Source organism: Barbus barbus (assembly GCF_936440315.1).
Source record: "Barbus barbus genome assembly, chromosome: 1".
In the NCBI taxonomy this organism is placed as follows: Eukaryota; Metazoa; Chordata; class Actinopteri; order Cypriniformes; family Cyprinidae; genus Barbus; species Barbus barbus.
The window spans coordinates 19155135-19174242 of NC_136729.1; the positions used below are offsets into that span (position 1 = coordinate 19155135).

Here is a 19108-nt window from a genome sequence, read left to right on the forward strand (position 1 = left end):
AGATGAGAGAGGCCTGTAATTTTCATCATAGGTACACTTCAACTATGAGAGACAGAATGGGGGGAAAGAATCCAGGAAATCACATTGTCTGATTTTTAAAGAATTTATTTGCAAATTATGGTGGAAAATAAGTATTTGGTCAATAACAAAAGTTCATCTCAATACTTTGTTATATACCTTTTTTTGGCAATGACAGAGGCCAAACGTTTTCTGTAAGTCTTCACAAGGTTTTCACACACTGTTGCTGGTATTTTGGCCCATTCCTCCGTGCAGATCTCCTCTAGAGCAGTGATGTTTTGGGTCTGTCGCTGGGCAACATGGACTTTCAACTCTCTCCAAAGATTTTCTATGGGGTTGAGATCTGGAGACTGGCTAGGCCACTCCAGGACCTTGAAATTCTTCTTACAAAGCCACTCCTTCGTTGCCCGGGCGGTGTGTTTGGGATCATTGTCATGCTGAAAGACCCAGACACGTTTCGTCTTCAATGCCCTTGCTGATGGAAGGAGGTTTTCACTCAAAATCTCACGCTACATGGCCCCATTCATTCTTTCCTTTATATGGATCAGTCGTCCTGGTCCCTTTGCAGAAAAACAGCCCCAAAGCATGATGTTTCCACCCCCATGCTTCACAGTAGGTATGGTGTTCTTTGGATGCAACTCAGCATTCTTTTTCCTCCAAACACGACGAGTTGAGTTTTTACCAAAAAGTTCTATTTTGGTTTTTGACCATATGACATTCTCCCAATCCTCTTCTGGATCATCCAAATGCTCTCTAGCAAACTTCAGACGGGCCCGGACATGTACTGGCTTAAGCAGGGGGACACGTCTGGCACTGCAGGATTTGAGTCCCTGGCGGCGTAGTGTGTTACTGATGGTAGCCTTTGTTACTTTGGTACCAGCTCTCTGCAGGTCATTCACTAGGTCCCTCCGTGTGGTTCTGGGATTTTTGCTCACCGTTCTTGTGATAATTTTGACCCCACGGTGTGAGATCTTGCGTGGAGCCCCAGATCGAGGGAGATTATCAGTGGTCTTGTATGTCTTCCATTTTCTAATAATTGCTCCCACAGTTGATTTCTTCACACCAAGCTGCTTGCCTATTGCAGATTCAGTCTTCCCAGCCTGGTGCAGGTCTACAATTTTGTTTCTGGTGTCCTTCAACAGCTCTTTGGTCTTGGCCATAGTGGAGTTTGGAGCGTGACTGTTTGAGGTTGTGGACCGGTGTCTTTTATACTGATAACGAGTTCAAACAGGTGCCATTAATACAGGTAACAAGTGGAGGACAGAGGAGCCTCTTAAAGAAGAAGTTACAGGTCTGTGAGAGCCAGAAATCTTGCTTGTTTGTAGGTGACCAAATACTTATTTTACCAAGGAATTTACCAATTAATTAATTAAAAATCCTACAATGTGATTTCCTGGATTCTTTCCCCCCATTCTGTCTCTCATAGTTGAAGTGTACCTATGATGAAAATTACAGGCCTCTCTCATCTTTTTAAGTGGGAGAACTTGCACAATTGGTGGCTGACTAAATACTTTTTTGCCCAACTATCTATCTATCTATATATATATATGTATATGTGTGTGTGTGTGTGTGTGTGCGGTTTTGTGAGGACAAATGAGGACATAAATGTGTATAATGACACAGGTATGACATAGGTATTACAAGGTGAAGTTGACTTATGAGGACATTGCCCCATGTCCCCACTTTTCAAAACGCTTATAAATCATACAGAGTGAGTTTTTTTGGGGGGGGGCAAGTAGAAATGCACAGTTTCCTGTGAGGGCTAAGTTTAGGTGTAGGGTTGGTGTAGGGCAATAGCACATACAGTTTGTACAGTATAAAAACCATTACGCCTATGGGATGTCCCCACTTTTCACAAAAACAAACGTGTGTGTGTGTGTGTATGTATACACAGTATCTCACAAAAGTGAGTACACCCTCACATTTCAGCAAAAAATTGTTCTCAAGGGACAATACTACACAAATGAAACATGGATATATTTTAGAATAGTCAATGTGCAGCTAGTATAGAAGTACAAATTGACTGTCCCCTAAATATAACTCCTCATTGCCATTATTGTCCAAATAACTGACACCAAAAATGAGTACACCCTTAGTGAACATGTCAAAACTGTATCCAAAGTGTCAATATTTTGTAGGGGCACCATTGTTATCTAGCACTGCCTTAATCCTCCTGGGCATGGAATTCACCAGCGCTGCACAGGTTGTTGCTGGCATCCTCTTCCACTCCTCCATAATGACATACTTGGCCACTCCATCACCTTCAGCTTCATCAGCAAGGCAGTTGTCATCTTAGCGGTGTGTTTGGGGTCATTATTATGTTGGAAAACTGCCGTTCTGCCCAGTTTCTGAAGGGAAGGCATCATCTCCTGCTTCAGAATGTCACAGTACATGTTGGAATCCATGTATCAACAGCACTCATGCAGTCCCAGCCTAGGCCATCTTTGTGGAGAGCAACAATTCTAATTCACAAATACTCAGAGAGTTCTGTGCCATGCTGAACATCCAGTGGTCTGAATGAGAGAATTGTACTCAAAGCACCAAAGTTTAACTGCTCTAAAACAAAATTTGTATGGTCCTGTCAAGCAGACATGAACATGATGAATAGGACATGTGGCTTTGCATGGTTAAACAACTTATTGCTGTTATCACTTAGGGTGTACTCACTTTTGTTGCCAGCTTTATGTACATTAATGGCTGTAAGTTGAGTAATTTTCAGACAGTAAATCTATGCTGCTATGCAAGTTGCACATTGACTACTCTAAAATATATACAAGTTTAATTTCTATAGTAGCAAGATATACTAAAATGATTGACGAAATGTGAGGGGTGTACTCACTTTTGTGAGATACTGTATATGCTGTCAAAGGATTAATCACATCCTAAATAAGTTTTTGTTTACATAATACATGCATGTATACTGTGTATATTTATTATGTACATACAGTATAAATACAAACACATGCATGTATTTTTTAAAGAAATATATATATGTTAATATATTATATATTTTTATATATAATGTAAAACCGAGGTCCCCAACCACCGGGTCGCGACCCACTACCGGGCCGTGGAAGAATTCCTACCGGGTCGCGAGAACGTTCGGGGGAAAATGTGAATAGATATGACGCTCTGTTATTAATTGTGCGTAAATTATTTTTCAAATTATTCTGTATTTTCGTTGTATGCGATTGACATCGAGTAGCAATTTGACGATTTCATGTTAAATTAGTGAATAAAAGATTGCTCTGATCTGTCATATAGGCTATTAGGGCTTAAACGTATCGCAGTTGATCAAATCGGTATGCCGCGCTGTCCGAAACACGTCTCTATACTTGTGCGCGCTTCGGGTGTGTGCCAGTACAGCGCGCACAAGAGAGGCGTTTCAGACAGCGCGGCATACCGATTTGATTGCTCTTTCATGTATCCCTGCGTTTAAGATACATATGCATGGGGGGTTGCAGGTACGTCGCAATACTGGAAATATTTCTGTTTTAAACCATGAAGGCGAGCCAATGGATATCACAACAGCAACGTCCAAACTTTGCGCAATAGTTATGCCGGTGAACGTCTTAACTTCAGTCATAGTGAAAGTAAAAAAAACTGATGGAGTTTTCTAACGCGCATATTCTCAAGAGACGAATGTACTTCAACATGTGCTGATAACAGTATAGAAGTCCGCAAGAATTTTTTCAAACCGTAACCGGTCCGCGGTGTAAAAAAGGTTGAATTTATACATAATATACACAGTACACATATTTTTTTTTCTATTTTCAAATAGTTAATTTTAGGAATACATATGTGCTAGTGTCAGTTATGAAAATGTCCTTTCAAATATTTTATACAGTGGCAAGAGTCTAAGTCTGAAATATGTTTTCTGCTGTTGTCTTCTATAGCATTTCAGCATTTGTATTTATTTGTATTTTTTTTGTCATGACAATGACAGCAATAGTAGCATAATGCAATGGTGACTGTGGAGATAGAAAACCCCAGTGAACCCTGGGAGCTTTAAGTAGCTCTGCTGAAAGTGACACCACAAGCTTCAAACACAGTGCAGACAGAATATACAACGAGGCAGTAATCGAGATCCTTTGTCATGTTGCTTTTTTCACACTGAGAAAACAGAATGAACTGAGAATTACAGTCTCACAGCGGCTATTAAAGGTTACAGTTTCAATAATATTCACACGTTTTGCTGATGCTTCACATCAAAAGCCGCAGATCTGATTTATTTTCTGTTTGCTTCTGTGTATCCTTTCAATCAGATGTATAAACCACAGTTCCCAAAGCCCCAAATTCTCATTCCAGCTAGGAATGTGTGTGGTGGAACATGATGTATAGAACTGATCTTTGTATTCTCTCTCTCTTTTCTCCCCTCTGCATTTTCATTATACTGCCACAGTGTGTGTTGTGAATGGAAGCAGAGTGAGCGTGATGGAGAGAGAGAGTATGAAATAAAGCATTTGGAAGGTGAGTCATACTCAAACTCAATAGCCTTATACGAGTGCAGCATGGTGGGTGAGAATGACGTGCAGACTCTATTCTAGAATCAGCTGTGGCCATGAAAATAACATTCCAGGGTCCCTGACTATCCTGGTCCTCGGCTCTTAAAGCTTCACACCCCTTAAGTGATAAATCGTTGGGCTCAGATTAAGATGTTGCTTTCCTTTCATTGGACACTCATACGCACACACACACACTCTCGGTTGCATTGTGCATCTGCTGTTATTGCCGTCTACAGTTTGGGTACACACTTTAAGCATTGTATCCTACGTGGTCCTGAGAACCTGAACCAGGGCCATGAACCAGAACATGATTGCATTCCAATTGTGTCTGTGTCAATGGCGTGATGCTTGCTTGTTTTGTTCAATCTATTCAATAATGCATTAAAACATATAAATCATACATAGAGCCATCTTTTATACATTTGTATGATGCGCATGATTCATTTTGCTATTTTTAGAGGGGGGGGGGGGGGGGGGGGGGCAAATAAATAAATAAAAAAGTCATTGTAATATTTTCCTGATATCATAACAACAAAAACTACAAGCCTCATTAAAAGGGCACAATTCTTGAAAAGAACACCTTAAGAAATTTTCCGAAATCTTTGTTAACCACTTCTTATTGTTATTTTAAAAATATTTTACTGGCAAATTATTGCATGCAGAATTTTGCATAAGCAGGAAATTATGTTTTATCATTTTGACAATGTGTCAAGGTGAAAGTCTTTTTTATGACAAGCCAAGGTTTATTGTGGTAAAGTTTAATTTGCTACAACTCCCAAAAACAATAATTATAATATTTAAATAAATACATTTATTTAAACTTGACCCTCTAACACTTATTTATTATTATTATTATTATTATTATTATTTAAAAAAATAATAACTCGACCCCTCTAACACTTGCTCTATCTATTTTATTTCTGTTCTATCTATTCAGTTGATTTATTATTATTATTATGTGTGTGTGTGTGTGTGTGTTAAAATTTCTTTAAGAACTATTTTGGAAAATAAAGATTAAAATGTGAACACTACCATGCACTCAAGGTGTAAAGAAAATATATTATTACTTTTTACTTGATGGTTACCACAGATTACATTTTTTCAGTCATTAAACTGAAACTAGAAAATCTTGTAGAGTTTCAAAACCATCATGACTATAAAGCATATATTTATATGAACTCGGCTTATGTGTTTTAAATTACATTTTTTTTTTATATTTTTCTTTGCCATATACACTGTTATTTAACTGTTCCTTGTGTTGGTGAGATGTAAATGTGATCTCTAGCTGTAATATGACTGGGGAGGTCAGTCCAGGGCTTGCCCAGGTGAGGCCCACAGCTTTGGGCTCACCGTGGGCTCTCTGTGAACAGCCCACACTATGGGACACCCCACATTAATCCAATGATGGCCCAGTCCCTTGTGAAAAAGAAGTGCACTTAAGTATACTTTTATAAAGTGTACTTATTGCAAAAATAATATACTTTAAAAGAACACACATAAGTGCAAATGAAATGTTATTTTCGACGTTTAAATACATTGTATTTGTAATTAACTTCAAATGTATCACATTTTAAAGTGATATTAAATGCAATAAGTTGAACTTTTGAGTATTTTTTTTTTTAAACCACTTAAGTGGGACTTTTTAGTACATCTTTATACACTGAACAAAATTATAAACGCAACACTTTTGTTTTTGCCCCCATTTTTCATGAGCTGAACTCAAAGATCTAAGCCTTTTTCTATATACACAAAAGGCCTATTTCTCTCAAATATTGTTCACAAATCTGTCTATAGCCCGATTCGGATGGTAATTGTTTCTCATATGGCCGTCTGTAAAAATTAATTTATATATGACCTCAGTGATAAAACTCATGGATTTGGACGGCGATTTATTCACAGTGGAGGAGCGAACACTGTGATCCTGCAAACCTGAGAACGCGCTGCTCACGTGGCCAGTCATATGATTGTGTGCTGTAAATAAAATTAATTTATTTACAAATCTATTCTTATTATTGTGTAAAATGTATTTAAAAATACTTATGTAAAATGTATTCTTTAATCCACAAACACCAGATGTCCTGATCCCACCATCTTCACTGACACTGGGCTTTAAAAATATAGCATTTTAAAAAATATATATATATATTCCTACTTTACAGGGAATAAAATGCAACTTTATCAATTACCCAAATATAGATAAATATCCCTAAATCTATGAAAATTAAGAAAGGTACCTTCCATTTTTTTTTTTCCTCATCTTGCCTTGGTTTCTCTCGCACTTCTTCATGAAGAATGTTCCTGTATTTCCCACGACAGACACAGCAAAGCTGCTGTCCTCTTCCTTTGGTTTGTTACCTGCTAAATACATCATGATTAGAGGGCGATGTGTAAAAGCACAGGTGGGAATATATTACTTGCAAATGGAAAAGATTCAAAGCATTTAAAATCCATTGGGATAGTGACTTAATATAGCACTTTTAGCTTGTCATGTGTGATCAGGGTGAGCTGACTGGGCAACAATTCATTAAAAACTTCTAACATCACCTCTTCAGTACTGGTCTGTGTTTCCACACTGTATCTCCTGTAACACATCTGCACTGATCCTGCAAAATGAATAACTCCAGATAAGTACAAAAATACGACATATTACAAACACAGCCAGTAATGAAACATCTCGCTCTTCAAATGCAAAAAGAAAAGAAAACAACAACAACAACATTATTTCTAGAGGTGGCTGATATATTGAATATTACTGGTGGTTATAATATCGATTATAGCCTATACATTAAATATTACAAGATCGGATCTTTGAATTTTGTTTAGTAGCGTTAAATTGAATTTTAAATAGTTTAGTTAAAAATAAAATATTGTACTTTCAGCAGCCAAATTTCTTGGTCCACGCACGTGACATTCCGATATCAGAATGCATTCGTAGATAAATTGTAACTTAGGACACGATTAATTCCCCTCCCAAGTCCATACAGCAAGAACTGCCGGGTGTTAAGAATACATTAAGAATAAAGAGAGCTTATAACAAGATATACTTACTTGATTCTGTGGGCGGAGACTGGCCAGCAATCAGTTTCAGGTGCAGGTGGCTAATCATATGATCAAGACCGCATAAATGGTTGTTGCAACAACAGATGGTGTTTTCTGCAGTTTTGCCGTGTTTTTGATGTTGTGCTCGACGTGCAGCCTCTGTACCCTTTCACATAGGCTGATTATTTAAGAGGTTTTTATTCTCTGTCTGGGAAGCGGGGTAGACAAACATTTATTGCTGTGGTATCTTCAATGGGCTGACAGCCGTGATGGAATGCTGAATAATGTACCTTTTATCTATCATGTTTGGGGATTGAGAGCTGAGATTGGGTAACTGCTGCAGTTGTACTTTCGATAAAGGGCAGACCAGCCACTGTTTCTTGTCTATTTAAGCTTTATATTGTGGTTTAGTGTCTTTTTTTTATTCGATATTGATGACTAATGTGATTATATTAAATATTGTGTGTGTTATTTGCTTTTTTATTTCTGTGGTACAGCGCTCCTCTTTTTTGTGTTACAGTGCTCAGTGACTTTGTACAGGGCCGGGCCTGCATTTATACTAAACCTCCTTCGGTGTAGGTGATTTGGGTGGCGTGCCACTGTTGTGTGGTGTGTACTAGAAGGTTGGCACTGAAATGGTTATTTATTTGCGGTGTATGCTGTAGGTTTTCTTTTTTGTTTTTCTTCTTTTGTCTCTTACAGGTGGTAGGAGGTTCATAAGAGCAGGCCCGACCCTCTTGCAGTCTTGAGGAGAGCTATTTCCTACTTTTGTGGATTTTATTATTGATGCGTCTTAACATTTGATGGTCTGTGTTGGACAATAAAATTGTGATTTCTTACAAACTCCATTGTTGCCCAGAATCAAGTATTGTGATTTGTGAAGGGCTCCTCCTGCCGTTAATAAGGAGGAAGCGTAGTCAGCTTATATCTTCTACACTACATTTTATTATCTGCAGTAATGAAGTATCATCTGTAATCATCCAAGCGCGCCGCTCCTCTGTTCTCAGTTGATCAGCGAAGCTCCCTCTACCCTCGCGCGTTGCATTTTTCAAACTCTGCTGAAGTAGCGCGCCATCATGAAGTAGTATTTTTGGCGCATGCGCATAAAACAAAAGAGATACTTTGCGTGGTTACATGTTATTTCAGGCTTTTCATTTCTGTTCAAGTTTAAGTTGTTCTAATTCATTGTGTAGTTAGACCAAAGACTATTGTTAGACTCATTCATGACCCATTCACCCAACTAAAAGTCAGTAATTTTTTACAGTGCAGTGTAGCCTAGTCTAAAATGAAATGTATTTTAATGCTAATTAATTTTGTTTAGAAAGTTAAACTTTTGCTTGCAATTAAATGTGTTTGAGTGAGAACAACGATATTGAAAGTATTCTGTACACAGATGTAACCGTACTATTACATACAAATACAGTACTCTCATAAATGACACTGTCAAATATTATGTCGAAAATTAAACTTCATAGAGTTCATAGCGCAAGAGCTGATGATGAAAATTTCAACAATAAGTTTTATTGGAGTATACTGTATAAGAAAGTATATTTAAGTTTAGAAGAAAAATACATTTCAAGTGCATTAATGCACATATATCAGGGCTATTCAATTGGCGGCCTGCGGGCCCAATCCGGCCCGCCGCCAATCATCTTCATCCGGCCGAGGAAAAGTATGCAGGTTGAACATTCGCCTTGAATTGTTCTTGCACTAATTAGTTTGTCCACAAGGTGGCAACACTGGCCCGGGCCAGCCAAAAAGAACAGGGAGAGACGCAATAAGAACAATCTACAGGAGACCACAACGTCAATAGATGGCATTCATTGACAAGCGCTTATGTGAGGGAGTTATGAGAAATCCACAATTCTAACGTTAGTTTAAACAAGTTTAAAGACAGTGTTATTGGTTATAAAGATTTTTATCAAAGCAGCAAGTAGTTTGAAAATCTGCGCGTTTGGCTGTACTCATAAACTGAGCCGCTTCAGACAAGCACGCCAGCGCTTTAATGGACAAAACCACACACTCTATTAAAGCCATTTGTTCCCTTTAATTTTAGCCATTAATTATAGCCATTTAATATTACATTATAATTGAAATGTTATGATACTATTTTTAACATTTAATAGGCTTTGAAAAATATAATAACTTTTTATAAGTGAACTTATAACAATCTTCACATAAACTATAAATTGTATGCATAAGCGATATTGATTATTCTTTCTTCGAGCTACAAAAGTTAATCAGCAAGCAGAGCAGTCAAGTGATTTCTCTTTTTCTTTAGTTCTTTGATTTACATCAATCACAGACTGCAGCAGGTTTCACATTAAAAGCAGTAAAAATACGTGGTTTTTAATGCAAGCTACCTCATAAACACAGTCTTAAATTAGTTATAAAATCCTAAATGACTGTAAAGAGTTGGGAGAAAATTGGAAATGTGTCACATCCGCGTCATGTGCATCAGGTTTTATTAAAGAAACAGCTCTGCTTTTAATGTGAAACCTGTAGTTACATACTGTACTATAATGTTAAAAAAAGGTTCTCTTCTCTAAATCTTCGGATTATGGTGGACACAGTGAATCTACTGATGTTTGTTTTTACCCTTTGTCCAGCCTCCCTCATGCTCATACCATGGACAAGAACATGGTCAATCACAGTAGCTCTGATTTCATCAGTTATTACTGTCCTTTGTCTTCGCTGACCACCTCGACCTCCTCTCACACGAACTCTTCCTCTCAGATTTCTATCCATTGTAGGGCCTCACAAACCAGTGCTCTCTGAACTGGCTTACTGTATATGTTCCCTCACATCATTAGCCACAAGTGTGATCAGTTTTGAGTTGTTGTGTTCAAGTGGTGAAACCTGTGCTTTAATTGTGTTTGACTTTTGTCACCTGTGCTCATCATTATGCAGCACGGGTGCATCACAATGAAAATGTGTTGGCAAGTTGTGTCTAAACAGGTGAAACGTGCTTATGGTTTTGCCAAAAGAGTGATTGATTCAATCAGTGGGTTCAGGCAACTGAGCATTTGCTTCAGACAATAGGGTTTAGTGTTTTAGCAATTGAGAAAAACTGTAACAAATGCAATTTTGAAGAACACACTTAAGTTGAAATTAAAATTAATTATTTTACATGTGCTTTAGTATATTGATAAATATATCAAAATAAGTGTACTTATTTAAAACACAATAAAATCATAATTATGTAAAATGTATGTTTAAGTAATACTTAATTAGACATTATTATAAAGTGCATTTTTAAAAAGTGCACTTAAGTATTAAGACCTATTGTCATTAAAGTGTACTCTTTTTAAGTACACTTAAGTGGCCTTTAATTTAAATTATATTATATTATCTGCAAGTGCACTTTTTAAAAAGTATACTTTTAATAACTGAAGTACACACTAAGTACACTTTTACTGCAATTAAGCACACTTCTTTTTCACAAGGGGTGGGCCAGCCCATTCGGGCCCAGAGCAACTTTTGTATCTTTGGGCCCATGCAGGTTGTTGTGTAGGCAGCCCTGTAATGCAACTAGGAGAATACAAACAACATTCACTGGCCATTCTTTAGCCACTCAATTGAACTGGAATGGCTCAAACCAAAACCTTTTCAGAACCTGTTGTTTCAAAGGGCCTGTGTACACCTGGTAATTTCATGCGTTTTCGCTGATCGGATATCTATCTGATTTGTTAAAACGTTTCCATTTACACTTGGCCACATAAATGTGTCGTCGCAAAACGGATATAAATCCGATCTTCAATTCCCGCGCTATATTTAAATTTAACGGAGTTCAAGTCAACGAAATCAAAAGATAAGTGCTGCATTTTATTAATTATCAACTCATTTCAAGTTCAAAGACCACAATAGGAGTGCGCGCGGCATCAGCACTGGAAAGATAAGTTTGTAGGTACTACTTTTAATGAAGATGATTGTGTGTTGTTGAGCGTCTGCGTCTTACATTTGTGGCAGTTTTGCGCCTATAGGCTTGCTGAAGAGATGCTCATGCTCGTCCGCGGCGATGCGATGCGTGTTGCATTAGCGCAGTCAAATCTGACTATAATGTCATATAGCCTTTAACACGCTCTCACACGTTTATTATTTTAACATTTTGGGAGGAGTTAAATTTACATATGTGTTTTCAACAACCAGATGCATTTACACTTGTCCAGTTTTGTCTGGAATGCGGCCCAGACCACCTCCTGAACTGGTTTGAGCGATCGGATTTAAATCCGTCTCGAAAGCGTTTCGGAGGGCATTTACACCTGGTCTTTTCAGGATCGGATAGCTATCCAATCAGAAAAAATGCATGAAGTGACCAGGTGTAAACAGCCCCAAATAGGCAGGGATCCACAAATCTGGCTCACGAGATACACTTTCCTGCAGAGTTTAGTTCTAATTAACCTTAATCAAACACACCTGAGCATGCTAATCTTTAGGATCATTAGAAAATCACAGTTGGGTGAGTTTGATAAAAGTTGGAACTAAACTTTGCAGTAAAGTGGGTCTCACGAGTCTTATTTGAGGTGCAACAGACATGAGCCAGTTAATAATAATTTTGTGGGCAGTTTTCTTCCTTACCACTAGGGGTGCTAGGGTGTTTTAGGTTTCCTAAGCCATGTGGGTAGAGGGAGTAGCAATAACAAGCAGCAGTAGCCAGCATGGCTCACCTGCTGAGCACATTGTGCTGTGGTCTGGTTGAGAAATGTGTCATTTCAAGCCCAGTCTAAAGTGAGGAGTTGATGTTTTTTGCAGAGATGTTACATGTATGTATAGCCTATGTTTGGAGTGATGCTAAGAGTTTAAGACAGTGTATTTGTATGCATTTTAGAAGGACTCTTTATTGGTGAAGTCACCACATCAGGGTCTGGTTTGAATATGGATTTAAAGTTCTTTTCGACGTGGGACCATAGTCTGGACTATTTTTTATTTTTTTTTGACATAGTCTGTGTTTGAGAGCTGTGGCGTGTTTTCATTACAAGAGGCTGAATTATTAATTTGCCATAAGTAACTTCAGCTACGGATAGTGTTTGGACATTTATGCACTACAGATAAGACTTTCGCACACATCAACTTTCACATGATGAAATCCTACAGTCTTACATTGCTTTGTTTGCTTTCTTTAGTTTTTTTTCTTTTGTGTAATTACATTTTTGGCTATATGTAGCTATATTAACGTGAATTGAATGTTTTCTATTTTGTATTTACTTGATTTGAAATCGCTTTGACTACTGTTAATTTTTGACAATACAGACATTAGTTATGTGGTGACTGCATCCATTTCAGATGTATAATAACCGTTTTTCCCAAAGACTTAAGATATTGTAGCTGGAAAGTATTGATAGTGAAACGGATGTATTGTTGTTGATTAATAGTGCGGGCCCTTTGTGGGCCTAGTGAGGGCTTCCTGAGGGCTAAGTGAGGGCTGCCCGTGCAGGGCCAGCACTAATGCTGCCTTCACGTGCTATCGGAAATTTCCTATTTTCCACTTATGAAGTCGTGATTACGAGCTTGTCCTATTCAAGGGCTTTAATGTCGAAAAGAATGAAATGTAGCGTCCCATTGGTTGACAATCATATAAACATTCACCGTGCTATACATGCAGTTTGCTGACAATTCTGGAATTTCGGTCAAGTACATGCTTATTTCGCTGCTTATAAAACATGCAATATGCTTTGAATGATCGTTCACATCTAGCCTATAAATACACTATTTTAGCGACAAGACAAAGGGATGTAGTTGTTGTGAGAACAGCATTGGCAGCACCAATGGTTGTCCCCTCCACCATGTTTAAAGTTTATGGCCCGCCCAACTCGGAAACTCTGTATCAAAATTATGCTGCGTTCCAGGCAGGTTTTTGAGCCGTAAGTCACGACTTCAAACCATGACTCACAACTTTGTAGCGTTCCAGGCAAGTCATGCCAAACTACCTGAGCGCAAGGAATTGTGGTAGCTAGATGTAAACAAACCAGCATGGCGTACCATACGGGGCTTATGCTCCTTTACAATCATTTATATCGCCAAAGGTGCTTCCTTGCTTATTTGAGGGAAACGGAGGAGGAAAAACGGCGCATAAGGCAAGAGAAGCTGTTATACAATGTTATATTGTCCTAAAGTCTATTTCTCACCGTGTACCACTTGCATAAACACCGCATCCGTAGGGGCTGCCATTGTTGTTTCGCGGGCTATGTGACGTCAGAGCTGGGACTGGGAACTGGGAGTACATCGATCTAGTAAAAGTTCACGGGTGGGAAGTCATGGGTTTGACTGCCGTTCCAGTGCACTTTCATGGGTAGAAGGTTGGAAAACCACAGGTTACGGGTTGCCTGGAACGCAGCATTATTTCCGAATTTCCCAGCAGTAAATACGACTTGAGAGGCCATTCACGTCCAATTTCCGATTAGGAAACTCGTATTTACGATAATTCCGATAGCACGTAAAGGCAGCATAAGGGCCAACGTTTTGCCAATGAGCAAATTCTCAGGGGCCCTGCGCTGGCAGCCTGCTGGGGGCCCTTAGGCTAGCCCTAAGTGGGCCCGTAAAGGGCCACTGCAGGGTTGTGTAGCTGAAACTTAACTCATTGCAGAATATTTAATAATTGTTGTTTCCCCCAAAACCTTATCTTACCTTAACTACAATCTTAAAGTTATTAAGCCAATCCTCAGTCTAAACACAGGCTCTACTCTTTACCACAATGGCAACTCAGACATTACAGAAACACTTTTAAATCCCAACATAACAGAACATTAACCACTAACAGATCTCCCCATATTAATCTTGAGCAAAAACATAAATTAACACCCAGTTTCAACATTTACTCTCCTTTAACAGTCCAAAGCAAAGCACAGCACACTGGGAAATTGAAATCTGCTGAAACTCATTTCAAGTTCAATTTCAGCTGCTTCGTTTAGTAAATTCAACTGTTGAATGAACTAGGGATCTGAAGAAGGAAGGATATGTCAAGGGTTTTGATGCACAGGACCCCAATAAATATTGAAGTAATAGCTGACAGCAAATATTTTTGTCTATTTCTCTATTACAGTAATTAGATGTTTTAACCTTGAAAATAATTTAAAAAAAAAGTTTGTTTTAAGTTATTACCATTAAAAAATAGGGATTTCAATAGAATACCATAACCATGATTTATCTAATGAAAAAAAAGGAATATCAAATTCATATAAATATAAACCCATATATATATATATTCCCATATAAATATAAACATGAATTAGCCTAACAACGTAATCTGACAATTCAAAATATGAAATTTGTCAAATATTTCCTTCTATATAATTCCCACAGACTCCCAAGCATTCTCTTCGCAGTGAGAGTGCAATACAATATGATGCAATACAAAAATAAAAAAATAGAGAACATGGGGAAAGAAGAAGAGGGAAATAAAACAAGAGAGAAGGTAGTGACATTTAATCATGTTGCTTTTAATGTAGTTTTAAACAGGTTATACATATTCTCCACCAATTACATATTTGCCTGCAGGTTGTAAAAATACAAAAGTATTTTTTGGTAGTACAGAGCGTGGCATAGAGGGTGGCTTGGCTTAATTAGAAAAGACTTGTGTTGTAAAAAGGTTTTCTTAAAAGTCACGTAGAACAGCTGTATGGAAAGTGTCAACAGTTCCACTTAGCACCTCAGAGATGAAGTTCAACAGCTTCAGAAGAGGAGCCAGACCACATCAGAGTTCAGAGAGTCTCTGAGAGAGCACTATGCTCAGATAGCCAAAAAGAAGATGAATGTAATCATAATAACAACCCTTACCTGCCAGACAAGATCATGTCACTCACAAAGACATAAAAGCAGCCACACATTTCCCAAGAGAAGAAAGTCTGCAGGTAGTTCTTCTAAAGGGCTCCACTGGGAAAATGTCTGACTTCTCTTTGGGATATTAGATGCCTGAAACATGACCTGGGCCCGTATCCCTAAAGATTCTGAGAATCCTCTCAGAGAGCTCCTAACTTAACCTAAAAATTCCTTGCCAGGAGTTTTAGCTTAGAAGTGATTCCAGAACATTTTCAGTGAACTCTGAGCAAGGAATGGATGGAAAATCCTATCTTAGTGAGGAGGTGTGGTTGACCCCGTTGCTAGGTATGAGTCATCATTTCAAAAGCCGTGATTGGTTGATCCTACAAGTTTGATGAAAATGAACTTTTGGTGATAATGAGCAAAGGATGTACCCTCACATCAATAAACATAATTATACACTCTAATCTTATGCAGACTGTAATTGTAAATAATATTTCACATTCAAGAAAATATCTGGAAAATGAATAGTAAGCTGTAGGGTTTATAGCCTAACATTAGAATCTAAAATATGTGAAAACTTAAGCTCATTACACCCTGTTCAAATAATGATTTGTGTCTTATTTGCTCATATTAATATCCTAGCTGGCATATTTTGTACTTTCACTCCCATATGGACCCCATTGAAAACAAGATGGCCTATCTCAAGGGGCTGTCCTTAATGAAGTAGTAATTGCAACGTTAGAACTCAGTGTGGTCTTAACGAGGGTAACACGGCTCAGCTTTTATCAATGTCTGTGATTGCTGGCTGGTCTATGTATGAAGGCTTGTTAACAAATATCCTACAAACACAGAAAATGGAGAAAAAAAGGAATCGCAAGCCGAACTGGACTGAGGAGCAAGGTTTGTTGCTGGCCCAGTTGGTGAACGAACATAAAGGTATGTTACGAGGAAAATTTGGCCAACTGTCACTAGCCAAGGCAAGAGGCGCGCCTGGGACACAATATCCCAAACAATCAATGCCTCTTTTCCACTGGTGGTGCGGACAGGCGACAATTGTGAGAAAAGGTGGTATGTGCTGCAGTCCAAGGCAAAAGATGAGATTGCAGCACACAAGCGTGAATCCTCACTCACAGGTGAGCAAAATATTATAGCCTACCACATAATCTGGCAACTTGCTCCTGCTGGCAAAGTTAATTTACATGCCTAAGTACTGTGTTCATTGACTGTTTCTTTCTAGGGGGTGGACCACCTGCAAAGCGGCTGTCCCAGGTGGCCGACACTGTCTTTCAAGTCCTGGGACACTCTGAGGTCAGTGTCACCGGGCTGCCAACAGGCATTGACACGTCAATGATGCAGGCCCTTGAAATGCAGCAAAGGTAGGACACAGGGTTATTCATATCAACAGTGTTTATTCATTGCAGAAGCCATTTCATCCATGCTCATTGTATTAAATTAATTTAATCAAAACAATAATTAAACTAGGCCTATGTATTTCTGTAGAATGGAGCCATCACAAGAACCGGGCCCATCAAGTTTGCCGACAAGATTGCCGCCTGAACCATCTGCAGCTGCTACTCAGGATAGCCCGGCGGATCAAACACCATTCCCATCCGCAGCACCTGCTCCGTCAGCATCCCTGCAGGAGAGAAGATTGCAACTCACAATTGATGTGTTTGAACAACAAAAAAAGTCCTTTCCCTTCAGGAGGAGTACTACCGCCTTAAAATTGAACACCTAAAAAATAAACCATTTACAGATTGTGTTCTGTGTCTTGCCTTTAACAATTGCAGGTGATGTGCAGTAAAACTGTGGTAGTTCTTAATACCATCACAAGTTCTCAAATGACATGGGGCTACAGCTTGCCTGAAATGTAAATTTGTGAAGTTTGCCCTGTAAGGCAGTCCACTCTGGGCTAGGTTCCCCTGTGGAATGTGACTATCTTCTTCACCACCATCCTCATCGTTGTCTTCATCCTCATCCTCATCGCCATCCTCCAGAGGTTCTGCAATCTGTCTAACCTTGCAAATATTGTGTAATATTGCATAGGCTATAATGACTTTGCTGACTTTTTCAGGCCTCAGCCCCACCTCTCCGTGGAGAACATGAAAGCGCCTCTTAAGCTGGCCTATGCCACGCTCCACCACTGCTCTTGTTGTCTTGTGGGCCCTACAATAGAATACAGACCTTTAATTATTTGATGGAAATATTGCACTACTTGGATGCTCTAACATATTGCTTGCATTTCATTTCCATGATTTTTGTATTGTTTGGCTTACCTGTTATAGTTTAGTTGGGGCCCTTGGCGTGGCTGGAAGTAAGGTGTAAGGAGCCATGGTTTGCATGGGTAGCCACTGTCCCCTAACAAGTGGCAATTAGCTGGCACATAGCGTCTCTCAAAAAGCTGTCTGATGCCACTCTCGGAGAGCATTCTCACATCATGTGTGGAGCCTGGCCATTTAGCCACAATGTCCAAAATCTTACAGGCCGCATTGAACACTATTTGCACATTGATGCTGTGGAAATTCTTCCTGTTAACAAAGACAGCCTCGTCCTCTGATGGCGCAATTATTCTCACATGTGTTCCATCAATTACACCCACAACGCCAGGGAATCCTGCAATGTCCATAAATGCCCTTTTATGTTTGTGTAAAGTGCGGGCATCCAGCGGGAATGAAACAAATTGTGTCACAATATTAGGTTGTGACAAAGCTGTCAGTTTTTGGGTGATGACTCTGCTGACGGAGGATTGGGACAGACCCAAGTCATCACTGCTGCATTGTTGCATTTTCCCTGTTGCCAAATACCTCAGGGTTGTGATTACTTTCTTCTCCGGTGTAATAACGTTGTGGCGTCGAGTTGGTGAAGTAATTGCATCTCTAAGGAGATCCACCACAAACATGATTCCTGCACGATCCAATCTGTAGCGTCTCAATAATTCCCTGTCATCCAGTGTTTGCAGGACATCTCTCCTGCCTCCTCTGTTGGCCATTTTGTGCAGCTGCTTAGGGGAACTCCTAAGCCACTAAAAGTCCTCTTACCTGCTCTTAGCAGATCTCGCCTTAGGAGCCCTTTTAAGCGCTAGGAATCTTGAGGAATAGCTTTTATATTAACTGGGATTTTCGTGTCACTTTTAGGGGAAATTCTAAGAAAACGTCATGACTCTGAGAATTTTCTTAGAATTTGGCCGCTAGGAGCCACTTTTTGCACAAAAATTCTTTAGGGATACGGGCCCAGAAGCTGGGATAAGAGAGTATGGGGAGAGGCAGAGCATCTACATAAAGTCTAACCTCTGTTGCCCTGAAGTGACACCCCTGCTCATGATCACATGAGGATATGCAGTGCTCCTGATTGCACACCTGGCTCATTTCACTTGAATTGGGCCCCCAGGAAATTTATGATGCACCTGCACAAATAGGTCATGTGGATTCTTGCCAAGACCGTCTAAGATACAACCTCAGGACTCGGGTCCCCATCAGCCCACTTACATGCCCAGATATGCTCCCTCTCCACTTGAAAGATGCAGTCGTGCCTGAGGCCCACTGTCACCACACCACGTCACCACACCACTCTAATACCCTTTATTTTTCTGTGCTCCTCTACCCTCACACCAAACACAGTGCTTCACACGCACGCTGCTAGATGATTATAGATGTGGTGCATTAGAGAAAGAAAAGTGCATTATCTGCAAACACCTATAAAATCCCATTCTCGTGATAATTGGTATTTTAACACCTTGCACAGTTTCCAAACTCTGAATACCTTAGGCTTATTTATGATTAATGCAAACT

The 19108-nt window shown here is 39.2% G+C and overlaps 1 protein-coding gene across 1 annotated transcript; it reads right to left on the bottom strand.

The window, feature by feature from the left end:
* Nucleotides 1-16891: 16891 nt before the first annotated feature.
* LOC306870019 (putative nuclease HARBI1) lies at nt 16892-18309 on the bottom strand (the record flags this gene model as incomplete). Its single annotated transcript, XM_079417039.1, has 3 exons — nt 16892-16956; nt 17227-17486; nt 17597-18309. The coding sequence occupies 3 exons, from the start codon at nt 18307-18309 to the stop codon at nt 16892-16894; spliced, it is 1038 nt and encodes a 345-aa protein (XP_079273165.1).
* Between the last annotated feature and the right edge of the window lie 799 nt (nt 18310-19108).